The sequence below is a fragment of the Apteryx rowi genome, unplaced genomic scaffold (assembly GCF_003343035.1).
Source record: "Apteryx rowi isolate R43461 unplaced genomic scaffold, aptRow1 scaffold_3, whole genome shotgun sequence".
Lineage (NCBI taxonomy): Eukaryota > Metazoa > Chordata > Aves > Apterygiformes > Apterygidae > Apteryx > Apteryx rowi.
Window position 1 is genome coordinate 8,180,497 of NW_020449418.1, and position 18,538 is coordinate 8,199,034.

At 49.2% G+C, this 18,538-nt stretch overlaps 1 protein-coding gene across 1 annotated transcript; it reads right to left on the minus strand.

Moving 5' to 3' along the window:
- Positions 1 to 1,741: 1,741 nt before the first annotated feature.
- ARHGAP19 (Rho GTPase activating protein 19) lies at positions 1,742 to 16,784 on the minus strand. Its single transcript, XM_026069683.1, has 12 exons — positions 16,780 to 16,784; positions 15,999 to 16,264; positions 11,521 to 11,601; positions 10,977 to 11,186; positions 10,156 to 10,382; positions 9,506 to 9,592; positions 8,438 to 8,503; positions 7,523 to 7,711; positions 6,705 to 6,803; positions 6,015 to 6,107; positions 5,054 to 5,122; positions 1,742 to 4,546 (listed from the first exon to the last, which is right to left on the minus strand). Exons 1-12 carry the CDS (start codon positions 16,782 to 16,784, stop codon positions 4,490 to 4,492), a joined length of 1,449 nt encoding a protein of 482 aa, XP_025925468.1. The 3' UTR covers positions 1,742 to 4,489.
- Between the last annotated feature and the right edge of the window lie 1,754 nt (positions 16,785 to 18,538).

Consider the following 18,538-nt stretch of genomic DNA (forward strand, 5'->3'; position numbering starts at 1 on the left):
GGACAGCTTCTCGGTGCACCCCGATGCAGGAGCCTGGGAACAACCCCATGGCATACCTCATGCAGGGGCCCTTCCCTAGCAACRACGATGGGCTGGAAGCAGGATGGGGCCCGAGAGCTGGTGCCAGCAGAGATCCCGCAGGCAGTGCCTGGCCCACAACACAAGGGCAGGGTCAGTGTGAGACCCAGCACGGAGATCCTGGCATCTGTGTGCCTGCACAATTTATAGACTTCAGCACTAGGGGGACGAGCAAACAGAACTAAACATGGTAATTTATTCACTCCATGAAAAAATATTAGTTAATCCAAGCCAATGAGATTGTAAAGCCTGATAACTGGTCTGGCTGGTGCCAACATCTATCACTAACACTACTCATGTTTTTTGTCTATAGTGTTGCCCTAGGCAGTGAGATACAGCAGCAGCATGACAGCTCCAAGCCACACTTGATAATTTAAGAGACGAAAAATATCCTGTTTCAACTCCAAACCAGGGCAGAGTGATTTAAAATCAAAACCATTTACAAAAATTGATTTAGATCTCTGCAGAACTTATTTGCAAGTCTGTGCTGTGCAATTTGAGATAAAACTGTATAATGAAATGAAGGATGAACAGTGCTTGTTTGTTCTGCAATGCCACTGCTGTGCAGGAATACCAACAGGTCAACCAAAAATAATGAAAACTAAGGTTCCCCTTCAAATATGTATCTTCACTCAGTGTTTAGTCCCACTGATTTCAGAACTGCTGCTCTTTTACTTACAGCCAAGCATAGGTGCTTAGGTTGTGGCTTCAGGGGCTAAAAATTATTCATTTTTTAAATTATGTAAGCAGTATAAAGCCTGTCACTTTGAATCATGATTATCAGGGAGGCAATACTTGGATTTGCAGTATTCAAAATAGCTGTTGTGAATGTTTGCATTCCTTTTGTTCAGCAGCTTCAAGAAAAGAAACATCTCTCCGGACTCCCATAGCCACTTTTAAGTGCACAAAGATCCCATCCCCTCCTGCCCCCCGAGCTCCAGGGAGAAAAGGTGCACCAGTCCCATGATACCCAACTTCAGCCTCTGGAGGAGAGCCGGGCCTTCTTGAAGCTCAGCCTACAGGAAGGTTTCAAACATGCCACGCAGCTTGCTTCTCCTGCTTGTTTTTAACTCACAAAGCAAGGATGCTAATGAGTGTCTGAGCCACGGCAGGCAAGCCCAGGGCATTTCAAATGTGGAAGAACTTCACAGAGAAATAATCTGCATAAAATCTGAGGCGCCATTATTAGGAAGAAGGAAACAAAAATGCAAGCAGAAACCATCCTTCCTCGGCAGCCAAGATTAGCAAGAAAAGAATGGTTCTAAAGAGAAAAATGTATTCGTTTGATCCATTATTTATATAAAGTGCTCTTTGTAAACCCAGATTTCCCTTCACCCTGGATAACAGCGGGTGGAAGAGAGAAAGGAAAAGGTCCAACTTTATACCTCCAGTGTGTGAGGAAAGCCAGTCTGTGCACCCTGTGTTGCACTAAGAGCCCTGGAAGGAATGAGCACAAGTGCCATATAGGAGGATGGTGCTGTCCCTGCAGGCACGCAGCAGCTCACCAAGCACCTCTGCACTCCAGGGATGGCAGCACGGGGTTTCTGAGCAGACACTTCCTCCCTTTTGAAAGCAGACGCACCGCCAAGTCCTCACTGTCCCAATGAAACTGCTTAAGCCACTGAGCAAAAACACTAAAAATAGAAGCATTTAATACGGGGATTTCACATGAACATATGGAAAGGCAGCAGTCTGAAACAGTACATACATAGCATATATAAATAAGGACATAGATTAAAAATATTTCAGAAACCCTAGACTCTGGGAACAGTTAGTTGCTGTTCTGGGAGGAAGCATCCTTGTGAGGCATTGCACTGGGCAGAGCAACAAGGCACATCCAGGCACAACTACAACCCCCCTCGCCTATGACACAGCGGGAACACATTGGGCTGTGACAGCCAGGGATCCTAGAGGCCAAGTCCCTGTTAGCCTCCCCATCCGTGGCACCAGGAGGACAGTMCCTTGAGTTAAAGCCCAGGGCACTGATCTCAGGACCTTTAATTCTGAAGCCTTGGGCTGCCCTGCCTGTAGACTGCACCCACCCTGCTTTTGGCAGGGAAGGCATCCGAGACGTGCAGAATGCCAGGCTGATGCCCCAGAGATAACTTCTTTAGAGCTAAGCAAATCTCAGCTGTGCCAGAAATCAGACACAGCTCTTGAGCTAGATCCACCACCAAGGGGGACACAGTTGCTTGGCCATTGGAGGGAAAAGTTACTTTTCTCTCATCTGTAAAGGAACAGTGTATTTAGTCTTAGGAATGAGATAGCCTTGCCAAAACAACATCTCTACAGAGATATAGATACGTCTGAGTATGCTGGGGGGAGGGAAAGGGGGGGGGCTGGAAAAACAAATGCTTCACCCAACAACCACCCTCGATGCAGGCAAAAGCAGAGATAGCAGGACCAGGCCTAGTTCTCTGTGCGCTGCCACTCGGCTTTAGACCTTCAGCTCTACCTCATCTCTGTTCAGAGGCTGAGTCAAGATCCCCAAGTCTCTGCTAGCAGGAAACTGCCTCCCAGAAACTGCAGGGGCAGGGGCAGAAGTGCGATCAGCAAAACACAGCCTGCCTTTCAAAGAAGAGCACACAGACAGTTTCAGCCTCTGGAGGGAATAATTACAGACACATCCAAAAAGCACATACTGCTAACACAGCAACAGCCTCTGCCCTTCCTCACAGCATCCTCACCTGCCTGGTCCCTGCAGAACCAGTGCTCTCCCTTCGCTGTGACAGAGGCTCCCAACACCAGCTCCCACATCTAAAGTCCCACTACTCCCTACATTTTCAAGGCAGCTCTTCCACTTCAGGGTCAGACTGGGAAAAGGTGCCCCAGACAAAGTACCTGGAACATCCCTCTGGATAGAGCAGCACAAGGCTTTGTAGCTCTTAAAAAAAATCACAGTACCAAAAAATGACAGATTCCAGCTAAGTCATGCAGGGCTCTGTTTTGACAGATCTGGTCAGTTGGACTGAACTCCCTGCTCACATCCTGACCTCACACCTCCYGCCACCAGTTGTCTCAGAAAGCTGTCAAGGACAGAGCTCTAACTCCTGTCAGCTGCTGGTTGTTAAAGATTAGAAGACAATTATAATTGGATTTCAGAGATTATTTGCTTCGCTGAGAAGGGCTGAGAAATGTTTAGACTGATCGTCAGCTGATTAAATCTTTATTTCACAGTAGTGACCCCATGTGTTTCCTGTCCTGGAGTGCTTGCAGACAGCTACTGGGTAAGATGGGCTTATTGGAGCACTTCAGCTTAACAAGGCAGCTGACACTGGCCAGCTGCAACAGGGGTTTATTTTGTATCTAGATGGTTTCATCCCATTTCTGCAGCTTACAGTAAAGAGCTGAATCCAGCTCTAGTCCTTTCCCTCAGTTTAGTAACTAATCAGCCACTTGCCAGATGGGCCACCCAGATATCTTGAGCTAAAGCCTTTGGCACCACTTGCAACAGATCACAAATGGCTGGAGCTCTCCTTTGCCTCTCACGATGCTCAAGCTGTTTTTATGCCGCACATGGACTCCGCCTGCCCCAGACATCCCAGCTTCCAAAGGCTGGGCTGCCATTCTGCCCCAGGACAGCCTTTGCCAGCCTCCTGCCCCCTGAGGAACAAGCCCTGCTCCGCTTAGCCTCCCCTGGGGAACGCTAAGCAGAGACACTCCTTGCTCCCCAGGCAGAGCCAGTGGCAGCACTGTACAACAGGAGCCTGGAGGTGGTAAGCAGCGGCTGCTTCCAGCTCAAACTGAAACAGGGTGATGAGTTTATTGGGGAAACTGCTTTCCCCAGACCCCATTTGAGATGATAGCACCCTCAGCCCCTCCTCTTCTCTCAGGCCCACCCCATGCTGTGTACCACTTGTGTGCTTCAGGGATGGTAGGCAAAAAGGACCCCACAGGAAGCAGAGAGCTGGTCCCTGAAAGCACAAGGAGCATAGCTCCAAAGGAGGCCTGGAGATAAGGTTAGCTGCCAGGATGCACATGAAGGTTGGAGTCCATTATTCTCACTGCTAACAGAGAAGGGGAAGCAAAAACAAGCAGACTTGTTAATAGCTTGGAGCAGAAGGGGCAAAAATACAGCCTAGCACATTGCAGAGAGAGCTGGGAGTACAAACAGGGCCCCATAATGCACGTGGCTCTCCTTGTAAGTGAGCTCTCCAGCTCYTCCCAGAGCCAGCAGGTCAGACATGCTGCACAGGTTTTGGTTAGATAGTGGTTTGCCCCATAGTGGAATGACATATATTTATATACAGATAGAAACAAGTCCCTGCAGTCCTTGCAAAGGTCCGGTTTCAAGAGTGCTGGCATGTTGAAGGCTGCCGTGAGCCTGCAGCGCTCCCCTCTCAGTGCAGCATGTATTATTCACAGCTTGTGAGGCTGGGCACTCCCCACCCATGCATTGGTGAGAGGCGATTCAGAGGGACGATGACTCCTTGGAAAGCAGGCGGGCTCGCACGCGTCTACAGGAGTCCTGGAGCAGAGGATTAGAGAGATTGAATGCTTGAGACACAGAATGCCACACAGGAATAGGGGACAGGCTGTCCTCCCCCTATAGGGGCTCCCACTGCAGTCTTTCCATACCTTTTACCAAAACAGAGCACAAGACATGAGACAGTGACCAGACAAGAACGATTACAGCAGTGGGCCTTGGGCTGCACTAACCTCTTACCTCACTGCCACCTGACAGGCTGTTAGCACCAGCCGCAAGGGGCTAGCTGCCCTCCTTCCCGTGACACCCAGCCTGCCAACTCACAGAGGGGCTGTACAGGCCTGTCGGGTGAACCCCTTCAAGGCCTGGCTTCCAGAGCACCCATCGCTCACAGCTCGGCATGGAGCAAACTGCTACAGCCACGGAGCCCGAGACAGAGCCTTGCTTGCAGTGACACTGTCTCTGCAAGTCTCTCTCTGTACTTGAGAGAGCTGAGAGCCCAACAGGCCAGGTTCCCCTCAGGAAGGACTGCGTGTGTGAGCATCTCACCTCTTTCCGGCCCTCTAAAAACTTCAGCTTTGCTTGGGACACATGAGCTGGAGAGCCACATTTCTGTAACTGAAAGAGAGGGAAATAGGATCAGAGAGCTGGGGAGTGAAATGACATCCACAGCCTTCCCTGGGAGCAGGCTGTACTGCCAGAGAGCAGTTCCCACCCAAATCTACACTCGGCCTGCCTAGCCCAGAGGACAGCCCTACCACAGGCAGCGGACTGCAGAGTAAGGGCACTGCCTAAGCCTTAAACTACTGATTCACCTAGAAAAGGAGGCAACTGTCATCCCAGACACTAGACCGTGCCTGCCCCAAGTGTGCAGGCCACTCCGCAAGCCAGCCAAATGGAGGATATTTGTGTGTGTGTTGTGTGGGCTCTTGAGGGATGGGAGGGGGACAGACCCAACTCAGAGTCGGTGCAGGGCTGTATAGCTACAGCTGCACTGCCTGGCCCCAAAAACTGAGCTGGGAACAAGAGCAACCTGAGCAATGATGGCCAGCCCTAGTCTTGACTGACCCACAGAACGAAGGAATCAGAGGGGAGAGGTCTGGGGACTAACATGAACCTAAAGCTTCAGTTCAGTCCTGGAACAGGTTGAGAGCAAAGGTCCAGGAGAGCTCTGTACAACTCAGAGGAAGATGAGAGTGAGGGAGAAGGGCACAGCCAATGCCCCAGGGGCGATACAGGAATAAACGAGAGGGTCAGGACTGCAGTGAGGGTCGAGGGCTGCCACCTCTGCTCCCAGTCCTGCCCTCATTATTAGCCCTGCACTACCTTCCCCACAGCAGCTTCCCAAGGCCTTGTCTGATCGTACAGAAGAAACTCTGAAACCTTGACTGGAGCAGAGAACAGCAAGCAGACCCCAAGAATAGCTCAAATGAGTGCCCAGGTTGTACTCAAATGCCCCTCCATGCACTCCCTCACTGGCAGCTTCAGCAGGGCTGGGAGCAGCTCTTACCAGGTGGATGTTCTCTTTGCTAGCTCGCTCCGGCTCTGGCGTAACATCCCTGCTCTTCCTCTCCATGATAACCGGTGTTCCCAAAACCTTCCGCTGCCATAAGAAGAAAAGGCTGTTGGCTAGTGCTCAGAGTGCAAAGGGGAAAAGGAAGGGAAGGAGCAGGATGCATTTCTGGTAAACAGGTGGRTGCTGGGAAAGAAAACAGGAAGCCAGGCTGGGACAAAGACTGCAAAACAGAACCACCTGAAATACCATTCCGCCAGGCTTAGCCTGCCAGATCCTAAAGGGTTCAGGAGGTGACACCAGGCCTGGCCAGAAGCCCAGACTGTCAGAAGCAGGTACATGCTGCTGTAGAGCAGCCTCCAGCATGCTAACACCTGTGCTAACAGCCACCTAGACAAAGTGACCTGCTCCCTCTCAGTCTTCATCTCATCTTGGGAAGCAACGAAGCCTTCACAAAGATGCACAGATCCTACAGCAGAATGTCTYATAGATAATTACATTTTATACTAAATAAGGCTTATTCTTGCTGTGCTGCTTTTCCCATCCCCAGTGGATCTGTGTTCTTTACCAGACAGTACTTTGAATAGTCCCTACTGTCAAGTGACTTATTCAAGCCAGGACAAGGCAGGAGCACAGAGCAACACCAGAGACTTGCAGCAGAGAGCATGGGTCAGAGGCTGCCTTTACCTTAATGAGACCGCTGAAGGAGCGTGAGCGGGTGCGTCTTTGTGCTGGGGGTGTGCGTACATCAGAGCCAGGAGTGAGAGCTGTAGGATGCTTATTAAACTAGGAGGAAACATGAGAGCAGCATGTTAGCACAGTTACTAGCTTACCAGGCTCTTGCTGCTGTGTGCAGCTCTATCTGTTGCCTTCTTGCCAGACATTGCTTTGGCTTTTCCACACCCCAAAATGGAGAGGCAGCTCAGAGCTGCAGGGAGAAGAAAGCAGAGGAAGGCCACCTCTCCCACCCGGGGTCACAGGAAGCTTGGGTGTGAGGCTGCTTTGTGCTGGCTACCGGGTCAGCCAAGATCAGCAGCCACCAGAGTAGAAAGGGGTTTGAGCAGGAACTGGGGGTTGGCAGACAGGAGAGGCACTGGCTGCGCCCAGGCTCCCTGAAGCAAGAGGTTGGCTGGAATTGCTCACTGGACCAAGTGGAGACCAATTTGTCCCACACCATGCAGGCAAGAGGAGACAGGATTTTCCTCTTCCTGAGGTAGCAAGCTCAATTTGGCCATGATCAGGATTGGGGGACTTCTGGCTGGCAAGTCCMTTGCTTGGGAGACAGAGCACTCGGAGCACGGCTTGGTGCAGCAACCACCTCCACTATCAGCCACATTCAGCAGACTTCCTCCTCCCCTTCCTTCATGCAGCTCTGCCTCTTGCAGGGTCCAAAGCTCACCCTCCCCAGAACTGGGAGCAGCTCTCCAGTAGGCCCTGCCTYTAGTCCTGTGCCCAGGATTGCACTGACAAGCACGCCCCAAAGATATCTTTCCTCCCCACACTACCTGCCGAATGAGCTTCTTCTTCTTTGCAGAGTCAGGCATATTGTGGACATGGCGGAAAAGCTCCTTCAGTGCCTCCTCTGTGCGCTGCTGGGTCTCCTCCTGATGGCAAGGGTCCAGTCGGCTTCGCTTCTGAGACTTGAGAGGCTGCAGCTCCTTGGAGCTGGGAGAGGTCAGCAGATCCAGGTCATCCTGGGAAAGTGGAGAGAGCAGTTGCTTGCCATGCTTTAATCCGAATGAGCTACCCATCTGAGCCACACTGGGAACTGTCTCGTGAGCTGCCTCACCCCAGCGAATGCACAGGGCTGTGTTTTCCCTACCCCTCTGCAGCAGCACTGCACCAGCAGGCCCTGTGCCAGGCAGAGGTGACAGCAATACAAAGGTGACCCCATTGCTTCTTCCCTCCCTCCTGGATGCCAGCTGCAGGAGCTCTAACAGGCTTGAGAAGGGTTACTGCAGCTCCTTCCAATGCATCTTCCCTCTTCTGCAGCTATATGGGGCAGGGAAGCATTTGCTGGAAAGACACAGATAAATCTTATCCCAGCAGCAGCAAGTAGCCTTTATTAGAGTCCCTCTTTGCAGCAGCCTAGCCATGGCAGTGGATGTGTCTGCCTGCAAGGCGTAGCCCCACAAAGTAGCAGGTGCTGCATGTGATGGGCACAGGGAGGAGGTTTGCTGCTAAAGAGGGGCTGGTGGCTTTCCCGGTGTTTTTGATTAACAGATGCTTCAACTCTGCCCAATTTCCCTAATGCAATTGCTTGCACTACCATACTATAAAGTTTCCTCACCCCTGCTCTCCAACAGATCCTCCTTCATGACTTGGTTTGTTTTCAGCTTCTTTCACTCACAAACATCCCTTGGCAGTAGCATAGCCTCTGCCCTTTCCTGGAGGGCAGGCACTGCATTTGCCGGCCTTACCTTTGATGCGTGGGCTCTGGATCCAAGATAGTGGAGCCTGGCACATTCCCGGATGTAAGCTGGGGCCTGGGCAGAGGAGAGATGAGACCGTGAGCACAGGAAAAAGCCATGCATGTGTTCAGTGTGCTTGACTTTGGGAGAAGATGCAGCCTCTCCAAGAGTTGCTCCTCAGCTGCACCACACAAGCCATTTCTAAGACTCAGCTGTTTAGGGCAGACCAAGCAATGGTGTTTCATGTCCCCAGTGCAATCTCTGCTCACAGTTTCCCTTTGAAACATGTAATCAACGCAAGAGGAACACAGAATGACAGCAGCTTCCACACRAGCTTTTTCCAAGCAATTCCCCCAGCTCCGAGCAGGCCAAACAGGGGCCTGACAAAGAGGGCAGAAGGGGCACTTTCTATGGGAAGACTCTATGCAGAGAGCAGAAGCCCACAGAACAGGACCAGGAAGGTCCTGGGAAGCCAAGAGACTGTTCTGGAAACACTTCCCTGGAGGGACCCGCAGACAGCCCCACACTCCTAACTATGTTATCACAGCACCCCACGCAAAGCTAGACAGAGAGGCTCAGGACCACAAACTCTGCCCATAACAGCACCGGGTTGACTGTCACATGCAGAAGTGTTCACAACAAAGTGACCCGCATTAGGGATTCAGGTGCCAGCAGCCCTCATCCAAGATGAGTCCCTTCAATTTCCTTATCCCACCAGAACCCCGGAGTTTCCCAACACAAGCCCCACCACTAATTGCCCCAAGGAAACCGGTTTCCCATATGGAAAGCAGGTGCTGAGTGTCCAGCAGAGGGTGGTATTACACTGCACCGTGCCTCTGACCTCGCCAAGGCAGAAAAGCTACCTCCACGGCTGTGTCCTCCTTCCCCTGGGCTGCTTGCCCAGCCAAGACTTCCTCTCTAGTCACTAAAAAAATAGTTTTTTGTATAAATCCTCCTCCTCCCACCACAGAAGAGAGTGCCCAGGATACACCCCTGACACCTGAGGCCTGTCTGGACAAGGGGCATTCAGTCTCCTGCAGAAGGGGCAGGAAGAGCAGGACCTCGAAGCACACTTACTTTGAAGAGTTTCTGTGAGTGTTTGATCATGAAGGTCACTCCGTTGTTTAGCTTTGTGATATTCTCCTGCAGGTCATTTGCTGTCACCTGGCAAAGGGACACAGCCCAAGGAGCAGCTGTTAGAAGGGGAGGAGGAAGGGTCTCTGTTGCCTGTGTTGTTTCTGAGACATGGACACATTCAGTGGCTCAGCAGGAGCTCAGCTCTGAGGAGATGGGCAGGCAGGGCTCACAGCATGCCAACRTGCAGAGTTCATAGAGCCAGTGCTGCTCTGAGAAGAGCTGGCCTAACATCTTGGCTACCCAGACAACTCTATGGCAAAAGAGTTTACCAGCAGCCCAAGAAACCTTGCAGAGAGAGGTCTGCAGGGTTTGCCCAGAGCAGTCATTCTTAAGAAGCAGGACTGTGCTGTGCTTTAAATCTTACTGAAAAAGAGGAAGCATCAGTGGCAAACGAGACCTACAGCAGGTCCAGGCTGAACACCAGGACCCTGAGTCCTGCCAGGCAGCTCCACCTCACCATTGCAGTCTCCAGCCCTCACATTAGTGTTGCAACACTCATCCTTCCCATCTCAGTGCTCCCCTATAGGCCTGCYAAGCCTCTCCTTTCTACCCTGCAACATCCCACAAGCAGATACTGAGGCATTGCTCACATTTCTGGGCCACAGGATGTGGGGTGCAAACATGAGGGCAAGATTGTGGGCAGACATCTTGTTCTTGTCCTGCTTCTTGGCTGTCTGGTAGAGCAAATCCAGCAGTAGTTTGAGCAGGCTGCGGTTGGGCGCAGGAAGGATCAAGAACAGCAGCTGGAGGGCTTCGATTTGGCGCTCTTTGTCCGGAGTGCTAGTCTTATTCCCCTTCTCATCAAACAGCGTCAAGTCTGCCAAAGCACAGGGCAGAATGTGAAGGACACACATTGCCTTCCCCAACAGCAGGCCCATTGCAACTGGTTACCCTTCCCTCTTCACACAGCCAGTTCTCCTCCAAGCTTAGCTCTTGACCCTCCAGTTCCCTTCCCCTGGCTCCCAAGCCCCTCAAATGCTACGTTAATCTGTGGTACTCCTCCCACAGAATAACACAGTTGCTAATAGTTTTGATGGGTTCCAGACGGAGTAAGTTCAMACAAGATAGTTCAATAAGGGTTACTAAGTATGTTGAAACCACACCTGGCTCGGGAAACCTCCAGACTTAAAATAGTTGGAGACTCAGGTTACCCAGCGCTCTACTCCTGTACTTCCCTAGGCATCTGCTTATGCCTGCTGCTGGAGAAAAGAAATTGGGCTAGAGAGATCCAGTCTGATTTCTTAGGGTTTTCAGCTCCAATCTTTCCACCATAAGSCTCTTCTTACCCTGCTTTTAGGAACTGCACTTCAGGATCTCCAACAGCCTAGCGTGTGGCTCTGCAGCATTACCAGCTCTCTATGAGGCTGGCTTCCTTCCCTCTGCTCATCGCTGTCTCTTGTTGTTCACTCACCTGCAATTTTGAGGTGGGCATGGAAGTGCTTGTGTGTCAGCAGGGGCTCTGGTAATTCGCCCAAGAACATCTTCAGCAGGGTTGCCACATCATTGGAATGAAACTCCCCAGAGTCCAGGTCAATATCTGTACCACTGTTCAGAGCATCCTTTAGGATTTGTTGCCTGATGCTGTTGCCTGGCACCCGAAACAAGCCTTCTGCTCGTAGATCTGCTCAGCAGAGGGGAGGAAAAAGGCCCCTGGTTATTCAGAGGCTGATTCCCTTCCTCTTACTAAAGCAGTTCTCCCCCCTTTCTAGAGCTCATCGGCAAACCTCAGTGAGCAGCATTCAGAGCCATGACTTCAGGCTGAGTCACACCAGCAGAAAGAGTTCACAGAAACAGGGGGAAAGAGATGAACTCATCTGCTAGGCAATCCTGAGGAACAGTCATCTAATCCTGCCCCAAACTCCTATTGCTGGAGAGGCTCAGAGCTCACCTCTCGGCCTCTACTAGAGACCTGAGGTGGCCCAAACAGATAGGAAGGCAGTAAGACAGTCACTTACGTTTGTGCAGATATTCAATTAGCTGGGAAACCTGTGCAATGCCTTCTTCTGTCAGCGGTGAGCCAAACACCACCCCTTTCTCTGCAGAACAGAAGATAGTATGTTCAGGCAGCTCAGAGCCCAACAGTCCCAGAGAAGAGTGCTCCCCAAAGAACAGGATCTCAGCATGCAAAGACCAGTGCACAAAATTGCTAAGGATGAAGGTCACAAGGACCCCTAATAGATGTTATCTCACAAGCACTCCCAGATAAGGCACTTCATCTCCCAATGCTGTATTTGCAAGGGCTTCATCATCTTGCTTCTTACCTCAGCTTAATTACAGTCTTTATCAGCCAAAGCAAACATTCTCTAGCTCCCGAAAACACCACCACAGCAGATGTTTCATTTTTAAAGGGCATATTATCTGCAAGCACAGACGCTATGGAAACAGCAGTCAAAGTGGGAAAAGCAGATGTGGCAGCCTGGACTTCCCAGGTGCCTGCCCCACAGGCACACTGCACAGCTGGAAAGTGAGGCCCAGATTAGTCCTCACTGTGGCCTGACATGCAGGGAGGCAGAAGGAAGAGCTGCAGCTACAAGACGTGGGAGAAGGGAACAAGCACCAATGAGGAGAGCAGACATGGTTTGACTAGCTCATGCCAGCTTCCTTTTCAGAGATGAATAAACAGCAGTGAATCTCTCTCCCATGTCAGCTGCCCTGGCCCGAGTACAGTAAAGTATGAAGTATCAGAAGGCTGAACAAGGAAGAACTAGAAGAAGGGAAAGTAGGGAAGCAATGAGCTGGGCCCTTCTCTGTAAGGAACACTGACAGCTCCTCTCACTCCTGGAGTTTGCTTTCATCTCATGGGGCTGTTAAAAATCAGGCATGAGTTGCCAGCTCCAGAGCTCCAGCCCCAAAGGGAGAGAGAGAAGCRAAAAGGAGCTGAAAGGAAGGAGACCCCTGTGTGGAAAGAAACATTAGATGAGAAGCCCATTTTAACTGAAAAGCACTTGTTGAAACACTCTAGAAAACTGTTCCTGTCCAGAGAGGGACTTCCCAGGTAAGAGAGTAGGTATCAAGCACGGTAATGTTTTCTAATAAATGGGGTCTTGTGAGTGAATGACTTTTTTCATCAGATACACACAACCAGTACACTCTGTGCCTCAAAAGGCTGAAGCAACTCCCATGACTTCAGCGGCAGCAACCAGAACCAGGGGCACCACTCCTCCCCTGAGAAGAATGTAGGCTTTGACCACAGCTAGAGATGAAACGCTGGATAGACCATACTGTGCATGCTGACTGGGACTGAGAACTGGAACCAGGCACATAGCTGGTTTGTCCTGTCCTTGCACTTAGGCTTCAAAGAGCCATCAGATTTAAGAAAAGAATCTACCTCCCCTCCCCATCACCAGACTTGCAGGAGCACAGGTCACTTCTGAAGGCAAGCTGGGCATCTGCACCAGCTTTCTGGGACTGAAAGTTTTCCTCTTATTGTTGCAGCTGATAGCCAAGTGATCCAAGCAGTGCATTGGCTGGCCTKATAAAAGTTATCATCTCCCCCATAAGCTTTGTCTTGCTTTTTTTTTTTTCCTCATAGCACATGGTGATTTTACAAGCTTTTGGTCTGTTGTACTACAGATCTTACTGTTCTGAGGTATGGATGTTCACGGCATGTGGGAAAGACCAGGTTAACCTGTGCACTTCTCAAGCAACCCTCCTGTGCAACTGAATTTATCCTGCCTGAAGAATGTTCCACTTTCTTCCAGGACTTCTGAAATACATGGTAAGCCACCAAGAACTCCAACCTCCTGTTAAATCAAGAACTTTCTGATCCCTCTCTGATAAAGCACATGCAAAAGGTCTTCAGTCTTGCAGAAGGAAGGAGGACAATGTGACCTCTTGATCCTCATGTAAGATCTGAAAGGCTTGAGCGTGAAGTGAAAGAATGGTTAGTAAAAGATTCTTGTCCTTGAAGAAAACTAAATTCATTATACATTCATCAGATAGAATCYGTAGTGGCCAGGGAGAGGAAAACACATCTTCGGGAGACGTGCAGGGTCTGATGAATTCGATTTACTTTTAAAGTCAGAAGTTGATGTCTGAATGAGAATTTGATTCTCAAAGAAACTTGAAAGGAGTGTCTGGAGAATGGATGCTGAGTTATAAAGGCTTAGATGTTATTGTACAATTGCTTYAGAAACTAAGCAGCAGCATGAGATTGAGTTTCCTGATGCTCAAAGAAGTCATAAGTATTTGCAGTTTGATCAGCTCTGAGCTCTACGGTCCTTGGCCTCTGGCTTTGAAGAAATAAAACCTGTTTGTTCTAGCTGGTCTATAACATCAAGAGAAACAAAGGATAGCTCTAAGATGAAACATAGTACATGAAATTGATTTTCTCTGTAGGCACAAACTTGTTCTCAGAGTCTGGAGTTCACAGATAGTGCCTGTCAGTGCAGGAGACACTGCCATTTGCAGCCTGGGAGTGCAGCCAGCTGACTTGGAAACATCTGTTTACTGTAACTGTAGTGCAGACACATGGCCATGGAAACACACTCAGTCTGTATTGGGTAAGGTGGAGCTCCTGGTGGAAGAGGAGCTAGCAGGAGACATCAGTTCTGAAAGCTGGTAAGAACAGTGCTCCAGCAGAGTATGGCTAATTTTAAAAAAGGAGCCAGACAAGGCTGACAAGCCCCTCCTGGAAGGTTTTGAGAAGAACAGGGAAGTTTCCATGAACACTAACAAGATACATCTGATTCTGTTTCTCCCTCACTCCTGTTTGTCAAATGACATGTCTAAATTTCAGAKGTCCTGTTATTCTTCTGTGACAGAGGTAGGTGCAACACAGGTCCAAGCACAGTGTAACTGCAGTTTGGGAGAAGAGTGTAAAGATCTGTTATTATAGAGCAGCAAGGAAAAATCATGGTGATACTAAGTAATTCTCACCTAAGGATGCTGAAGTACTTGATTTGCAGTGCTTGATTTTCCCCTGCAGTGCTACCCAGCCCAGCTCTGCCAGAGTGAGCGTGTCTATCAGGGATCCCTCCGGGTAAGCCAAGAGCGGAGGGCAGATGCCAGTACCAGAGACTTCAGTCTAAGCAGTGGAGCTCAGAGATTATCCTTATAGATGCTTAAGGTTGGTAGAAAAAGGAACACTTAGAGAAACCATAAAAAGACTGAAAGCCAAAAAACCCAGACATACTGGTAACGCTCTTCTCAGAGGTGCTCATGATAGCAGAATTGCTCAAAGTAAACAGGAGATTCATTAGAAGTATTCAATCCCAACTGCCAACATTTGAAGACAGCTACCCACAGCTTCTTTGCCAGCAGACAGGCAGTCTAGCTAGGAAACCATGGCTGAGGAAGGGATGTGAGAGGTGTCCAGGGAGAGTCGGTTTCTGTCCAGATAAGTGAGAAAGTTTAACTGAATTTATGAGGAAAACCCATCCCCTTGAGTGAGGACAGAGGTGTGAGAAGGCACACACACCTGGAAAACCTTTTAAGATACAACTAAACTCAGTTGTAACTGCCAGCCACTGGTGAGAAGAGGATGTGAAGACACAAGTGCTCAAAGGCAAACTTCAGACTTCTGAGAAGGGTGCTGGGGCTGACATTTCATGATTACAACAGCCAGACTTGAAAGAAAAGGTACGAACAGTCAGGTCACCAGAAGAAAACTCCAGYTGAGTGTTAGAAGCTATGCTTGCCTCAGCAGAAGAAAGAGAATAAGTCACCCCCRTCAGGGTCAAAACTGGGCTTGAGCAGAGACAGAGCTTTGTCACTGCCTCACTGGAACTGGGATGTGGATTGGAGCAGCACTAGCACAGGGATGGGAGAAGCTTACCTGTTCTACAGATTTCTAAGCTGCACAGACATGACCTTCAAGAAAGCTGGGATAACAACTGAAGGAGACAGAGGGCACTGAGTGAAGTCAGTGGCCTGGAAAACTGAGTGGGCATTACTGTTGTTCACAGAAATTGACATTCTCAGCCTTTACTGATGCTGTCATTAATGAGGAAAGCTAATGAGCTAAGGAAAACAGAAGTATGAATTACCACAGACAAAAATAAGCATGCTGCATAGAGAGACAAGGACACCTTGGCATGCATTGGAAGAACCTGCAGTTTGATCTGGGACACCTCTCCAGCTCCGTGTCATCCACAGAGCCAGACCAGAAAGAGTCAGGGCCAAAGCTACATTTCTGTGGTTTGTGCTGCACCAAGCACAATGAGCAGCCAGCTGACTGTGGCCAACCCGAACATAAACCCCCGGAAGAAGGACACTCTAGAAGTAGCAAGGCACTTCCTGGCTGAACTTCCTGGCCTCTGTTCTGTTGCTTTCTAAAGCTGACATCCCCAGAGATTACAAACCTACAGTATTAAGCACTTAACACAAACTTGAAACAACAGGCCTGCACTGAAAGTTTTCTAAACTAYATGTAACAGATGATGACAGTCAGCATCACTCTAAAGGTGGGTACCAGGCACCATGTCATACTCACCTTTGCGTTTCAGAGACATCAGGGAACGCAAAAATCCAGAGGCTATGCTGTTTCCCCCRGGCAGCTTTGGGTCTTCCTCTCCCATCAGCTGGGCCAGCTCTGCCCCAGGCAAGTCAATAAGCCTGGTGATGTTGCTGACCACGAGCTCTGTGAACACTTCCGGTTTTTCATGGCGCAGCTTCTCCACAAAGAAGTCAGGATTGAAGATGATCGGCTGGYTGCGGAGGGAGGAGTCATTGCAAATGACAAAATTGCAGATGGCATCACTGGAAAAAAGGGAAGGAGAAAAAAAAAAAACAATATCTCCTCATCACTTTGTTTTTACAGCCAGCTGGTCTGCCCTGAGGGAGACATCTGCCAAAAAAGGGGCTACGAGTCTACACCAATGGTAAAATGTCTTCGGTGAGTGTTCAGCACAGCACAGTTTAATTTCCCTTTGGAGCAAAAACATTTTTGGCCTGTTTGCATAACAGTCCAAAACTAGCACTCCATAGTGTGATGATAGCATTTGCAACACATGAGAGCACCCAAGTGAAGAAACTCTTACTGTATTCACTTTCTCACAGCTCAGGGAGCTACGATATCTAATATTTTACAYTAACTCATCACTCTCAGTCTTAAATAAGTTTGGTCCTGTCCCTTTTCCTCTTCAGAAATTCATTCTCAGTGGCCTTAAAGTCTAAATCCCAATCTAAATTTATTCAAGGCCAGCTTATACTCATCAGTTCCTGTAGCCGTTCCATCATCACTACCTTCCTAGCAAYAAATACAGAGCTCTCACGCCATGGGACTTTGTTTCTAAGGTCGTAAACATGCAACCCTCAGTTCTGCTAGGGATGTGGTCAGATGCTCCCAGGTGACAAGCTACCAGCTCCTCAGTTAGTGCTCTCTGCCAGCTACAACAACTGCCCAACTATGTGCTCTGGGTCTGAAGTGAGTGTGAACTCATCAGTATTAGCATGAGCYGCTCAAGACCAGTCCCTGAGAAACCCGTAATAACCTTCTTCCTAATAGATCTTTTTGGCTCATCCRATTCTTGCCTCTTGTTCAGGCTGTCCTTTATTCTACCTCCCAATTCTCTACTGATGTCTACTTTCTCCAGTTTGATAGCTTCTCATGTGGCATGGGAAATGGGATGTATTAGAGACACTGCTCTACTAATGGTTATCTATAACAGGAACATAGCTTTACCAGAGGTTAGGTAAGCTACATTTCCCATGTCTAAAATCAAAATAAACTGCTATCAGAGATCTCAGGTTAGTCAGCACTCTTAAATGCTCACGCTGAATCTTATTCAACTACTGAATCTATTCAGCTACTTTCATTACCATCTTCCCACCACTGTCTCAAGGACTTGCACACTTCTGAAGTCAGGCCCACCAGCCTACAGTTGCCTAGCTTGCTTCTCCTGTTCCCCTTTTACTTAAATGTGAATATTAGAGCAATTATTCTCCAGTCACAAACTATTGCCCAGATGTCATACTCTGCTATAACACACTGCTCTGGCTTTGCAAGTTGGTGTGCCAGTTCCTCCTAGGTTCTGGGTGGAGTCTGTCTGCCCACCTAGCTGGTATACACTGGGTGCTTTCACTGTAACACATTTTTTAATCCTTTAATCATACTTTGGCTCTTGCATAATCCTTTTCTTTCCACTGTTTCAACGTCCCTCCTCAATTATGAGTCCCCACTGAACACTATTTTCCAAAAGCAGGTGCCAAGCATACAGGTAATAGAAACACTCCACTCATACACCACTGATCACTCCAGCCGCTGAGGTGCAGCACCCTGGGGCAAGCACATGCTCGGCTAGTCACCACCCCAACCCCCAGCCACCTCAGTTTTTCTCTAGCCTGCGCTCCAAAGTGATCTTCCCATGGGAGACCAGAGCACCCCGCCCTTCCTTTCGTTTTTGCAGACAAGGCTACATTACTGTATTCCAACCAAGGCTGGGCACCTGTGCTCACTGCCCAGCATGTCCTTCACAAAAAAGGAGCGTACTTGCAACCAGCTGGACCTTATACCCATTGGTTCAGGCAATGGAGCAGTATCAGGTATAGAGCATTAGTATTTAAACTACTAGTTCAGATATCTAAGCAACTTACTGTTCTGACATGCTGAGAGCAGCTAATGAAGAGGACATCAAAACACACACCAGCAAGTAAGCTAAACCCCATGCCATTTCCATGCTTTATCTGTGAACTTCAACAGTTATCTGAACTACTGCTGTATATCTCTGACCTAAAAGACCATTTTAGTGTGATTTCCAGGATGCGTGATCAGAATAAGAGAAGAAAAACTGGGACTCAGACTCCACAGGGAGAAAGATACTTGCTGAAATCACAGGAAAGCAGGCTCTCAGCAACGTTTGCATCATGAGAATCCGTACAAAAACCTCTCCCCTTGCCATTGCTCTCCAAGGATGTCAAAGACTCCTTCAAGAGGATGGAGAAGAGGAAGGTCTGCAAGGCAGACTATAAGGCAATCTGCCAGGTCATCTAAAAACTTAGAAAGCTCTTAAAGGTTCCCAGCTGCATCGCTCA